General features: G+C 51.2%; 1 protein-coding gene across 1 annotated transcript in view; it reads right to left on the bottom strand.

Moving 5' to 3' along the window:
* Positions 1–14,970, bottom strand: part of smg9 (SMG9 nonsense mediated mRNA decay factor) — an 81,542-nt gene that overhangs the window by 833 nt on the left and 65,739 nt on the right. Inside the window, 3 exon segments of the mRNA XM_086004023.1 lie at positions 1–418; positions 2,540–2,684; positions 6,171–6,296. The exon segment at positions 1–418 is cut by the window's left edge and continues 833 nt beyond it. Of these exon segments, the coding sequence (XP_085860149.1) occupies positions 340–418; positions 2,540–2,684; positions 6,171–6,296 (350 nt within the window). The 3' untranslated portion in view covers positions 1–339.

Here is a 14,970-nt window from a genome sequence, read left to right on the forward strand (position 1 = left end):
TGCGGTCAAGTATCAAGCAGTTCTTGGTTCAACCTGACTGTCCTGGGTTGGGGGGGCCCTGAAGCTAACAGGTATCGTCCAAAACCGCCAGACAGCGACTCAACAGGGGTCGGTTGTGCCAGAGCTCCAGCCCGCCTCCAAACGCTCCCTCGAAACCGACGGGAACGGACTTAACTTGACAAAGACAAAAAAAGTTAAAACTGGGAGGGTACGTGTTGCGTCGGGCGGCGCTCAAAGGTGGTGTAATTACACTGGGCGCTCCTCGACCGACCCCGTGCAGGTGGTGGTTCAACCTCGGGCCTTCCTCCGCCGGCCGCGCGCTCCAGACGCGAGGGTGGCCTAGGACAACAGGCGGCTGTATTCCGAGAGAGCGGAGGATTTCTTCACACCGTCCCAGATCCGAGCAGCGTAGTGAAGCCTGAGGAAGACAGACTTGCATTTATATAGCGCCTTTCACCATCTCAGGACATCCCAAAGTGCTTCACAGCCAATGAAGTACTTTTTGCAGTGTGCTCACTGTTGTAATGTCAGAAATTGCCAATTTGCGCACAGCAAGCTCCCACAAACAGCTATGACCAGATCATCTGTTTTAGAGATGTTAGTTGAGGGTTAAATATTGGTCCCAAGACACCAGTAAGAACCCCTCATCATCTCACTCCGTCAACACCTGCCTCCTCCCACCCCTCATCATCTCACTCCGTCAACACCAGCCTCCTCCCACCCCTCTTCATCTCACTCCGTCAACACCAGCCTCCTCCCACCCCTCATCATCTCACTCCGTCAACACCAGCCTCCTCCCACCCCTCTTCATCTCACTCCGTCAACACCAGCCTCCTCCCACCCCTCTTCATCTCACCCCATCAACACCAGCCTCCTCCCACCCCTCTTCATCTCACCCCATCAACACCAGCCTCCTCCCACCCCTCTTCATCTCACCCCATCAACACCAGCCTCCTCCCACCCCTCTTCATCTCACCCCATCAACACCAGCCTCCTCCCACCCCTCTTCATCTCACTCCGTCCACACCAGCCTCCTCCCACCCCTCTTCATCTCACCCCATCAACACCAGCCTCCTCCCACCCCTCTTCATCTCACCCCTTCAACACCAGCCCCCTCCCACCACTCTTGATCTCACCCCTTCAACACCAGCCTCCTCCCACCCCTCTTCATCTCACCCCATCAACACCAGCCTCCTCCCACCCCTCTTCATCTCACCCCATCAACATTAGCCTCCTCCCACCCCTCTTCATCTCACCCCATCAACACCAGCCTCCTCCCACCCCTCTTCATCTCCCCCCATCAACATATCCTTCTATTCCTTTCTCCCTCGTGTGTTTATCCAGCTTCCCCTTAAATGTATCTCTGCTCTTCGCCTCAACCACTCCCTGTGGTAGCGAGTTCCCCATTCTCACCTCTCTCTGGGTAAAGAAGTTTCTCCTGAATTCACTATTGGATTTATTAGTGACTGTCTTATATCGACGGCTCCTAGTTCTGGTCTCGCCCACAAGTGGAAACATCTTCTCTACATCTACCCTATCGAACTACATCGTAATCTGAAAGACCTCGATCAGGTCACCCCTCACCCTTCTCTTTTCTAGGGAAAAGAGCCCCAGTCAGTTCAGCCTTTCCTGGTGGGTAGAACCTCTCAGTTCTGCTGTCATCCTTGTGAATCTTTTATTTTTCACCTTCTCCAGTGCCTCTATATCGATTTTAGAATATGGAGACCAGAGCTGCGTACAGTTCCAATCCCGATTGATCGGTACAGCAGAGCTCAGTCAAATTCTGAAAGTTGTTCGATAGGGTAGAGGTAGAGAGGATGTTTCCACTTGTGGGCGAGACCAGAACTAGGGGCCGTCAATATAAGACAGTCACTGATAAATCCAACAGGGAATTCAGGAGAAACTTCTTTCCCCAGAGAGTGGTGAGAATGGGGAACTCGCTACCACAGGGAGTGGTCGAGGCGAAGAGCAGAGATACATTTAAGGGGAAGCTGGATAAACACATGAGGGAGAAAGGAATAGAAGGATATGGTGATGGGGTGAGATGAAGAGGGGTGGGAGGAGGCTGGTGTGGATGGGGTGAGATGAAGAGGGGTGGGAGGAGGCTGGTGTGGATGGGGTGAGATGAAGAGGGGTGGGAGGAGGCTGGTGTTGATGGGGTGAGATGAAGAGGGGTGGGAGGAGGCTGGTGTTGATGGGGTGAGATGAAGAGGGGTGGGAGGAGGCTGGTGTTGATGGGGTGAGATGAAGAGGGGTGGGAGGAGGCTGGTGTTGATGGGGTGAGATGAAGAGGGGTGGGAGGAGGCTGGTGTTGATGGGGTGAGATGAAGAGGGGTGGGAGGAGGCTGGTGTTGATGGGGTGAGATGAAGAGGGGTGGGAGGAGGCTGGTGTTGATGGGGTGAGATGAAGAGGGGTGGGAGGAGGCTGGTGTTGATGGGGTGAGATGAAGAGGGGTGGGAGGAGGCTGGTGTGGAGCACAAACCAGATGGGCCGAATGGTGTCTTTCGATCAAGTTCAGGCGCTTTGAGCTTTGCCTACCAGTTTTTCTCGGTGAGGATGGTGTGCGAGAGCTGCGGCCTCGACATGGACAGGATCTGGCTCCTCAGCTTACTGACCAGGGACTGGAAGCTGGGGTGACCCTTGTAACCAGGGAGGAACGAGAACAAGGACATCCCTCCGGCCCCTGTGAACAAAGCAAGCCCGAGCGTTAGCAAATAGGGAGAGAGAGAGAGAGAGAGAATTGCAGAACCGTCACGACAACGGTACGTCACGACAACGGTATCTCCCAGAGTGGCGGCATGGCGATCACAGAATCTAATCGCACAGGAGGCCGCCATTCGGCCCATCGTGCCTGTACTGGCTCTTTGAAGAAGTTTTCCAACACCCCAGCTTCTGTACCCCCATCGCCTCCGATTCAAATACACGCCCAATTGGCCATTGAAGGATCTCCCGCCTGCGGGCTCTGAAAGACCAACGTACAAGGAGTTTCACGTGCGTTCTAGTCCAGGCCACAAAACGTGGCGCCGACTGACAAGCTAACTCCGCCCGGGGCCGCAGGGGTGGAGAGTGGATCAATGCCACACTTGAGGCCTGAGAAAGCGCTATTTCAGGACGAGGCCCAAAGGTCACCGCAGAGGGCGCTTTCCTCTGCATCTAACCCTTTGGGGCATCCCGAGATCATGAACGGCACTATATTAATGCAAGTTAAGCGTCAGCCATGGGTCGCACGCTCGCCTCCGAGTCAGAAGGTCGTGGGTTCGAGTCCCACTCCAGAGACTTGAGCACAACAATCTAGGTTGACACTCCCAGTGCAGTACTGAGGGAGCGCCGCACTGTCGGAGGGGCAGTACTGAGGGAGCACCGCACTGTCGGAGGGGCAGTACTGAGGGAGCGCCGCACTGTCGGAGAGGCAGTACTGAGAGAGCGCCGCACTGTCGGAGGGGCAGTACTGAGGGAGTGCCGCACTGTCGGAGGGGTAGTACTGAGGGAGCGCTGCACTGTCGGAGGGGCAGTACTGAGGGAGCACCGCACTGTCGGAGGGGCAGTACTGAGGGAGCGCCGCACTGTCGGAGAGGCAGTACTGAGAGAGCGCCGCACTGTCGGAGGGGCAGTACTGAGGGAGCGCCGCACTGTCGGAGGGGCAGTACTGAGGGAGTGCCGCACTGTCTGAGAGGCAGTACTGAGGGAGCGACGCACTGTTGGAGGGGCAGTACTGAGGGAGCGCCGCACTGTCGGAGGGGCAGTACTGAGGGAGCGCCGCACTGTCGGAGGGGCGGTACTGAGGGAGCGCCGCACTGTTGGAGGGTTAGTACTGAGGGAGCGCTGCACTGTGGGAGGGGCAGTACTGAGGGAGCGCCGCACTGTCGGAGGGTCAGTACTGAGGGAGCACTGCACTGTGGGAGGGGCAGTACTGAGGGAGCACCGCACTGTCGGAGGGGGCAGTACTGAGGGAGCACCGCACTGTCGGAAGGGGCAGTACTGAGGGAGCGCCGCACTGTCGGAGGGGGCAGTACTGAGGGAGCACCACACTGACGGAGGTGCCGTCTTTCGGATGAGACGTTACAACGAGGGCCCCATCTGCCCTCTCAGGCGGACGTAAAAGATCCCATGGCCACTATTCCGAAGAAGAGCAGCGGGGAGTTCTCCCCGGTGTCCTGGGGCCAATATTTATCCCTCCGCCAATATTTATCCCTCCACCAACATCGCTCAGAAACAGATGATCTGGGTCATTATCACATTGCTGTTTGTGGGAGCTTGCTGTGCGCAAATTGGCCGCTGCGTTTCCTACATTACAACAGTGACAACACTTCAAAAAAAAGTCCTTCATTGGCTGTGAAGCACTTTGGGACGTCCTGAGGTGGCGAAAGGCGCTGGAGAAATGCAAGATTTCTCCTTTCCCAACACCAGCCGTATGAAGTCGCAGTGAATGTGATGCTCATTGAATCCCTCTGTTTCCTGGAGGAGGGGAGACTGCTCTAGAATTACGAGTGAACTTTAGTGTGGCTGGCTCTGCCCTCGCTGTGAGGTGCCAATAAGTTTATTGGTGACAGAGTCAGCAATAACATGTCCCAAGGAGACGGTCTGTTCTGATATTTTACAACCACTGTGTTTCCCTTGGCTGGCTGCCCTCTGTAGTAGATCTGTCTAACGGGAGCATGAGCCTCTTTCACACGCTCCTGCTGACAGAGTTGTGCGAACTGCTTTCGAACTTTCACAGCAACTTGCGATCGGTGTTATTCTCCCAGGCCCCCGCCCCGCCTAACACACCTCGGATCAGTGCGCAGGTGCGATAGAAAGACTTGCATTTATTTAGCCACTTTCACCACCTCAGGCGGTCCCCAATGTGGAGGTCACTGTTGTAATGTAGGAAACGCGGCAGCCAATTTGCACACAGCAAGCTCCCACAAACAGCAATGTGATAAACACCAGAGGATCTGGTTTTTTTTAGTGGATGAATATTGGCCCCAGGACACCGGGGAGGAGTCCCCCTGCTCTTCTTCAAAATAGCGCAATCTCATCCGAAAGACGGACCCTCCGACAGTGCGGCGCTCCCTCAGTACTGCCCCTCCGACAGTGCGGAACTCCCTCACTACTGCCCCTCCGACAGTGCGGCGCTCCCTCAGTACTGCCCCTCCGACAGTGCGGAACTCCCTCACTACTGCCCCTCCGACAGTGCAGCGCTCCCTCAGTACTGCACTGGGAGTGTCAGCCTAGATTATGGGGCTCTATGGAATGGGGCTAGAACCCACAACCTTCTGACTCACAGGTGAGAGAGAAAGAGTGCTACCCACAGTTATTGCTGACAATGTAGGTTTCAAGAATCCTATATATAAGGAGCCGACAGCAAGGAGCCACCTCTCATCTGGCACTGAATGAGCAATCTCCCTCAGACAGCCTAGTGTGTGAAACGGGAAAATGCGACAAAGATGCATTGTGAGTCGCCTTTGTTAGATGAGAGGGTCAGACACATTTCCGGGAAATTGTACAGTCTTCAGCTCATGATATACCCGACCCTGGGAGTGTTTGATGGGACAGTATAGAGGGAGCTTTACTCTGTATCTAACCCGTGCTGTACCTGCCCTGGGAGTGTTTGATGGGACAGTGTAGAGGGAGTTTTACTCTGTATCTAACCCGTGCTGTACCTGCCCTGGGAGTGTTTGATGGGACAGTATAGAGGGAGCTTTACTCTGTATCTAACCCTGTGCTGTACCTGCCCTGGGAGTGTTTGATGGGACAGTGTAGAGGGAGCTGTACTCTGTATCTAACCCCGTGCTGTACCTGCCCTGGGAGTGTTTGATGGGACAGTGTAGAGGGAGCTTTACTCTGTATCTAACCCGTGCTGTACCTGCCCTGGGTGTGTTTGATGGGACAGTGTAGAGGGAGCTTTACTCTGTATCTAACCCGTGCTGTACCTGCCCTGGGAGTGTTTGATGGGACAGTGTCGAGGGAGCTTTACTCTGTATCTAACCCCGTGCTGTACCTGCCCTGGGAGTGTTTGACAGGACGGTGGAGAGGGACCTTTACTCTGTATCTAACCCGTGCTGTACCTGCCCTGGGAGTGTTTGATGGGACAGTGTAGAGGGAGCTTTACTCTGTATCTAACCCATGCTGCGATGACCTTTCCTCCCATTCGAGTCGGGTTTGAACGGCCCGGTAATGGTAACCTTACCGGCCCTGGACAGGTTCTCCTCCACCTCACTCTCCATCGCAGGAAGTAGAAACAAGTTGACCTCTGTCTCTATGAAGTCGCTGCTCAAACCGGGAAATATATTGCAGTCCAACATGGAGAGAGCACCTAGTGCAACAGCACAGAGAGAAAGCCGGAGAGGAGAAAAACAATCACGGCAAAGGACAAAAGGGTATTGAACTGTACATATCAGTCTAAAAGAGTTTACAAACATGGAGCACTGTGCACAGTTCTGGTCTCCGTATACCTTGGTTAGACCACACTTGGAGCACTGTGCACAGTTCTGGTCTACATATACCTTGGTTAGACCACACTTGGAGCACCGTGCACAGTTCTGGTCTCCATATACCTTGGTTAGACCACAGTTGGAGCACCGTGCACAGTTCTGGTCTCCGTATACCTTGGTTAGACCACACTTGGAGCACTGTGCACAGTTCTGGTCTCCATATACCTTGGTTAGACCACACTTGGAACACTGTGCACAGTTCTGGTCTCCATATACCTTGGTTAGACCATGCTTGGAGCACTGTGCACAGTTCTGGTCTCCATATACCTCGGTGAGACCACACTTGGAGCACTGTGCACAGTTCTGGTCTGCATATACCTTGGTTAGACCACACTTGGAGCACTGTGCACAGTTCTGGTCTCCATATACCTTGGTTAGACCACACTTGGAGCACTGTGCACAGTTCTGGTCTCCATATACCTTGGTTAGACCACACACGGAGCACTGTGCACAGTTCTGGTCCCTGTATACCTTGGTTAGACCACACTTGGAGCACTGTGCACAATTCTGGTCTCCATATACCTTGGTTAGACCACACTTGGAGCAGTGTGCACAGTTCTGGTCCAATATACCTTGGTTAGACCACACGTGGAGCACTGTGCACAGTTCTGGTCTCCATATACCTTGGTTAGACCACACTTGGAGCACTGTGCACAGTTCTGGTCTCCATATACCTTGGTTAGACCACACTTGGAGCACCGTGCACAGTTCTGGTCTCCATATACCTTGGTTAGACCACACTTGGAGCAGTGTGCACAGTTCTGGTCTCCGTATACCTTGGTTAGACCACACTTGGAGCAGTGTGCACAGTTCTGGTCTCCATATACCTCGGTGAGACCACAGTTGGAGCACTGTGCACAGTTCTGGTCTCCATATACCTTGGTTAGACCACACTTGGGGCACTGTGCACAGTTCTGGTCTCTATATACCTTGGTTAGACCACACTTGGAGCACCATTCACAGTACCGGTCTCCATATACCTTGGATAGACCACACTTGGAGCACTGTGCACTGTTCTGGTCTTTGTATGCCTTGGTTATGTAATGTATGTACCTTTAAGGGAGAGAACTAATTTTTACAGCTCCTGTATACTGTAGTACCGGCAGTGACCACACCTGTATATAAACCCTGAGTAGTGATCTGTACAGTTGTTCTAGAGTAACCCTCATTCAGTAAACACCTGTTGAATCGTTCCCTGCAGTCTGTTGTCTGATTATTGAAGGACACAACATTAAGATACACGGATCTAACATTGGCGACGTGGCAGATTCAAACCTACCTGCAACTCTGCATCACCTCCCAGGGTTTCGCTCCTGGAGAACAGTGGAAGAAGGTCGAGTCCAGAAGCACGGGCGTCGACCACGGGCAACCGCCCAGTCATCCAGCAGAGATTTGAGCATCGCAGGGGAGGCTGTCGAGAGCCAGGCTTGGCTTTCCAGTCACGGTGGTCCAGCGAAACGGGCTGGCAACAGGTACTGCGCAGACCCTTCCTGGACAGCGACGGACTGGAGCCCGACCAAGCGGCACAGAAAAAGGCCGAGCAGCGTCGACGGGGGAGAGAGAGAGGGCTGAGCGCACAGGGCGCAGCCGGTGTTCAGGACCGAGCAGCGTCAACGGGTGAGAGAGACGAGAGAGAGCAGAGCGTAGCCGGTGTTCAAGGGCCGAGCAGCGTCAACGGGGGAGAGAGGCGCGCAGGAAAACGCGAGGCGCTTCCATTGCCACGAGGACCGCAGAGAGCGGCGTTGGCAGCACTGCAGGACCAGCGCACGAAACCCACAGGGCGTCGCCATTTGCCACGAGGACCGCCGAGAGCGGCGTTGGCAGCAGCGTGGGAGATGCCATTTTAAGCCGCAGCGGGGAAGAAAGGAAAGCGCGGGAGACGCCATTTTAAGCCAGTCTAACCACACCCAAAAATGCCGAAGAGTGGCAGTATCACAGCGTTCGACAATGAAGTCGAAGATTGGACGACATATGTCGAACGCATAGAAGTATACTGCAAGGCGAATGAAGTGCCAGATGACAAGAAAGCGCTGGTATTGTTGAATTCAATGGGTGCAAAAACGTATGGCTTACTGCGAAACCTAGTAACCCCAGAGAAGCCAGTAGAAAAGGTTTTGAAAATATAGTGTCAATTCTACAGGACCACTTAAACCCCACACCGCTGCTGATAGCAGAAAGATTTAAGTTTCACAAAAGGAACAAGCATAAAGATGAAAGTAATGCTGAGTATTTAACGGAACTGCGCAAGCTATCGAAACACTGCCAGTTTGGAACAGGACTAGCAGATACTTTAAGGGACAAGTTTGTGTGTGGGCTTCAAAGTGAAGGAACCCAGAAACGGCTTCTATCAGAAAAGGATCTTACGCTGGACAAGGCTTTCAGCATTGCAGTATCACACGAAGCAGCAGCACGGGGCGCTGCAGAGATACAACGGAGACCGCAAGAATATGGCACAAATGAAATGTCATACGGAACAGTGAAGTGCTATCGCTGCGGCAGAACAACACACGACCAGAAGGATTGTTGGTTCAAGGACAAAGTGTGCAGACAGTGTGGAAAAGTAGGACACATAGCAAGAGTCTGCAGGTCGGGAAAGAAAACCAGCAGCAAGAATTCTCCACAGGAGAAGTACAAGAAGGTACATAAGGTGACGGAGAGTAGTTCAGATGAACAGAAGAGTGATACAGACTCCGGAAGCAAGGAGCTGGGTTGTCTGAAACTACATAATGTGATCAAAACGGAGGATCACCAAACTATCTGGGTCACGCTCAAGATAGCCGGAGTCCAAGTGAAAATGGAATTGGACACAGGATCAGCCCTAACAGTCATAAACCGAAGGGACTACAAGCGGCTATTCTCACATATACCCTTGAGAGATACAAAGATTGTCTTGAAGACGTACGCGGGGCAAAAAGTCTACCTCAAAGGAAAAATAAGGGTGAACGTTATATATAACGGCAAGGAAACACCAAAAATGGACCTATATGTATTGCCAGATGGAGGACCACCACTACTAGGACGTGAATGGATCCGGAAGATACAGCTAGATTGGCATTCCATACAAGCACTGACTGTGGCTGACAAAAGGGATGACGACGTCACACCTGGGCGACTGTCAAAGATCCTAACTGACGCGAAAGAAGTGTTCCAGCAAGGACTCGGAACACTAAAAGGCATGCCAGCGACGATTAAAATTGAAGAAAACGCAAGCCCAAAATTTTTTTAAGGCCAGACCTTATGCGATCCACCCAGCCGTCGAAGCAGAGCTGGAGAGTCTGGAACGTTCACGTGTACTGTCCAAGGTAGACTGGAGCGAGTGGGCTACACCCATCGTCCCTGTGATGAAAAAGTCGTTGAGCAACACACCTGGGGAACCAAGGAAGGTTCGCATCTGTGGGGACTTTAAGGTAACAGTGAACCCGGTCCTTCACACCGTACAATATCCACTTCCGTGGATTGAAGATATTTTCGCCTCGCTATCTGGAGGGAAACGCTTCACTAAGGTTGATCTGGCCCAGGCGTATCTGCAAATGGAGGTAGAAGAAGCATCAAAAAAATACCTCACAATCAACACCCATAAAGGTCTCTACCAATACAACCGGCTGGTATTCGGGGTAGCATCAGCTCCGGCTATTTGGCAGAGGGCAATGGAACAAGTCCTGCAAGGGATCCCAGGGACCCAGTGTTATTTGGACGACATCCTGGTCACGGGTGAAAATGACCGTGATCACCTTGCCAAACTGGAGCAGGTGCTCACTAGATTGCAGGAATATGGGCTCCGAGCTAACCGCCCCAAATGCAAGTTTTTTAGAAAACAGATCTCGTATTGTGGCCACGTTATCGATAAAGAGGGGTTACATAAGTCCCCAGAGAAGATTGAGGCAGTAGTCAAGGCTCCAGCGCCAGAAAATGTGTCACAACTGAGGTCGTTCCTCGGGCTGGTAAACTACTACCATAAGTTCTTGCCAAATTTGTCTGCAATACTACACCCACTGAACACCCTACTGCAAACTGGGGTGCCATGGAAGTGGAGTGACGAATGTAGACGAGCTTTCCAGAAGAGCAAAACACTAATCACATCGAAAGAGGTATTGGCCCATTACAACCCGGCATTACCAATTCGGTTGGCATGTGATGCGTCACGCACAAATTCTCGGACGGCTCAGAGAGGCCAGTAGCCTTTGCGTCACAATCACTAACCTCAGCCGAGCGTAACTACGCCCAGATTGACAGGGAGGCCCTCAGCCTAGTGTGGGGAGTGAAAAAGTTCAATCACTATCTGCACAGGCAGAAGTTCACCTTGCTGACTGACCACCAACCACTTGTCTCCATCTTTAATCCAAAGAAGGGCGTTCCGGTGACGACTGTGCAACGGCTTCAAAGATGGTCCCTTTTTCTAGGGGCGCACCAATATGAAATCGAGTATAAGGGCACGAAACAGCATGGAAACGCTGATGGGCTATCACGCCTGACACTGCCTACTGCGGAGGAAGCACCAGCAGTGGATCCTGTCGAAATATTTCGTTCGACTATAATTGAATGCTTGCCAGCAACTAACGCTGGTATAGAGAAGGAGACCCGAAATGACCCGACACTGTCTCGGGTATATGATTTGACGGTGAAGGGATGGCCAGCACATGGCGACTCACTGTTGCCAGCAATCTCATCCAGAAGAGAACAGCTGTCAGAATGCCAGGGGACCTTGATGTGTGGATCCCGAGTGGTAATTCCACCCAAGTTAAGGGAGAGAGTGCTCAATGAGCTTCACGAAGGTCATCTGGGAGGGGTGAAAATGAAAAGCCTTGCTAGGGCTTATGTGTGGTGGCCGGGGATCGATCAGCAAATCGAGGACCTGACAAAGAGCTGCTCAGGATGCCAGAAGGTCCAAAATGCACCACCACATGCCCCTCTACACCCATGGGAGTGGCCCTCATCTCCATGGCAACAGGTGCATATTGATTTTGCTGGTCCATTCATGGACTCAATGTTTTTAATAGCCGTGGATGCGCACTCGAAATGGCCTGAGGTCATCAAAATGTCCTCCACCACGACGGAGAAAACTATTGCAGTCCTACGGACCATTTTTGCCAGGAATGGCTTGCCAGAACAGATTTGCTCCGACAACGGACCACAGTTTGTGTCCGAAGAGTTCCGGAGGTTCTTGAAAAAGAATGGGGTAAGGCATTACACATCCGCCCCGTATCATCCAGCCACAAATGGATTGGCTGAGAGGTTCGTACAAACCTTTAAGAAGGCAATAAAGGCTATGTACAATGACAACATTCCGCTGCAGCACAAGGTGGACAATTTCCTGTTCGCCTACCGGAATGCGACACATGCAGTCCCCAACCAGGCCCCAGCCATGATGTTCTTTAACTGAAGGTTAAGATCTCGCCTGGATTTGATCAGACCAAACGTACGAAGAGATGTTGAGAGTAAGCAACTCCAGCACATCCATGAGAAGCCAACAAGGAGCTTCAATGTAGGGCAACTGGTCTTGGCCCGCGACTACCGAACAGAAAAATGGCAGCCAGGAACGATATGCACACGGCAGGGCCCACCAATGTACACAGTGGACGTTGGGGAGAGCATCGTGAGACGCCATGCTGACCAGATCCTAGAGTCACAGGAACAAGTCAACCCCATGCCTCGCCCATACGTACCTGGTGATGAACCCGACGTACAGGTAGCATCTACCCCAGAAACAGTAGCATCGGAAGCTGATGAACCAACCGATGACAGGGGGCCAGAATCGCCTCCGCACCAAGAGCAAGACACTCGGGAAAGGCATTATCCAGAAAGGATCAGGAAGCCTCCCCAAAGACTGAATTTATAAATAGACTATTTTCAGCTAATGTTGCATATTAAAAGTGTTAATTGTAATTAGTTTGATATTTAATTGTTAAATGAGTGTTATGGTACTGTTAATCTAAAAGGGGAGGAATTGTAATGTATGTACCTTTAAGGGAGAGAACTACTTTTTACAGCTCCTGTATACTGTAGTACCGGCAGTGACCACACCTGTATATAAACCCTGAGTAGTGATCTGTATATTTAGTAAACACCTGTTGAATCGTTCCCTGCAGTCTGTTGTCGGATTATTGATGGACACAACATTAAGATACACGGATCTAACAGGTTAGACCACACTTGGAGCACTGTGCACAGTTCTGGTCTCCATATACCTTGGTTAGACCACACTTGGAGCACTGTGCACAGTTCTGGTCTCCATATACCTTGGTTAGACCACACTTGGAGCACTGTGCACAGTTCTGGTCTCCATATACCTTGGTTAGACCACACTTGGAGCACTGTGCACAGTTCTGGTCTCCATATACCTTGGTTAGACCACACGTGGAGCACTGTGCACAGTTCTGGTCTCCATATACCTTGGTTAGACCACACTTGGAGCACTGTGCACAGATCTGGTCTCCCTATACCTTGGTTACACCAGACTTGGAGCATTGTGCATTATTCTGGTCTCCATATAACTTGGTTAACATAAGAACATAAGAAATAGGAGCAGGAGTAGGCCATACGGCCCCTCGGGCCTGCTCCGCCAGACAACAGGATCATGGCTGATCTGAATCTGGACTCACGCCCACTTCCCTGCCCTCTCCCCGTAACCCCTAATTCCCTTATCTGCTAGGAAAATGTCTATCTCCATTTTAAATTTATTTAATGTTGCAGCTTCCACAGCTCTCTGGGGTAGCAAATTCCATAGATTTACTACCCTCTGAGTGAAGAAGTTTCTCCTCATCTCAGTTTTGAAAGGGCAGCCCCTTATTCTAAGATTATGCCCCCTAGTTCTAGTCTCACCCATCAGTGGAAACATCCTCACCGCATCCACCCGATCAAGCCCCCTCACAATCTTAAATGTTTCGATAAGATCGCCTCTCATTCTTCTGAACTCCAATGAGTAGAGTCCCAACCTATTCAACCTTTCCTCATACGTCAACCCCCTCATCTCTGGAATCAACCGAGTGAACCTTCTCTGAACCGCCTCGAGAGCAAGTATATCTTTTCTTAAATATGGAAACCAAAACTGTATGCAGTATTCCAGGTGTGGCCTCACCAATACCCTGTATAACTGCAGCAAGACTTCCCTGTTTTTATACTCCATCCCCCTTGCAATAAAAGCCAAGATTCCATTGGCCTTCCTGATCACCTGCTGCACCTGCATACTAACTTTTTGTGTTTCATGTACCAGGACCCCCAGATCCCTTTGTACTGTAGCACTTTGCAGTTTCTCTCCATTTAGATAATAACTTGCTCTTTGATTTTTTCTGCCAAAGTGCATAACCTCACACTTTCCAACATTATATTGCATCTGCCAAATGTCTGCCCACTCACTTAGCCTGTCTATGTCCTTTTGCAGGTTTTTTATGTCCTCCTCACTCACTGCTTTCCCTCCCATCTTTGTATCGTCGGCAAACTTGGATATGTTGCACTCGGTCCCTTCCTCCAAATCGTTAATATAGATTGTAAAGAGTTGGGGTCCCAGCACTGACCCCTGCGGAACACCACTAGTTACTGATTGCCAGCCCGAGAACGAACCATTTATCCCAACTCTTTGTTTTCTGTTAGATAGCCAATCTTCCACCCATGCCAGTATATTACCCCCAATCCCGTGATTTTTTATCTTGATCAGTAATCTTTTGTGCGGAACCTTGTCAAATGCCTTTTGGAAGTCCAAATACACTACATCCACTGGTTCCCCTTTATCCACCCTGTATGTTACATCCTCAAAGAATTTGAGCAAATTTGTCAAACATGACTTCTTCCCCTTCGTAAAACCATGCTGACTCTGTCCTATTAAGTTATGTTTATCCAAATGCTCTGATACTGTTTCCTTAGTAATGGACTCCAACATTTTGCCAACCACAGATGTTAGGCTAACTGGTCTATAGTTTCCAGCTTTTTGTCTACTTCCCTTCTTAAATAAGGGTGTTACATTAGCAGTTTTCCAATCTGCCGGGACCTTTCCTGAGTCCAGGGAGTTCTGGAAAATAATCACCAATGCATCCACAATCCCTACCGCCACTTCTCTCAAGACCCTAGGATGTAGGCCATCAGGGCCGGGGGATTTATCCGCCTTAAGTCCCATTATTTTACTGAGTACCATCTCCTTAGTGATTTTAAGCGTGTTTAGCTCCTCAGTGATTTATAATGGGGTTCAACAACAACAGCTTGTAGTTATATAGCGCCTTTAACGTAGTAAAATGGCCCACGGTGCTGCACAGCAGTATTTTAAGACAAAAAATTTGACATCGATCCACATAAGGAAATATTAGGACAGGCGACCAAAAGCTGGGTCAAAGAGGTCGGTTTTAAGGAGCGTCTTAAAGGAGGAGAGAGAGGCGGAGAGGTTTAGGGAGGGAATTCCAGAGCTCGGGGCCCAGGCGGCTGAAGGCACGGCCGCCAATGGTGGAGCGATGGAAATCGGGGGATGCGCAAGAGGCCAGAATTAGAGGAGCGCAGATATCTCGGGGGGGT

Source organism: Somniosus microcephalus, chromosome 12 (genome assembly GCF_052327205.1).
Source record: "Somniosus microcephalus isolate GS21.2 chromosome 12, FLI_Smic_1.0, whole genome shotgun sequence".
NCBI classification, from domain to species: domain Eukaryota; kingdom Metazoa; phylum Chordata; class Chondrichthyes; order Squaliformes; family Somniosidae; genus Somniosus; species Somniosus microcephalus.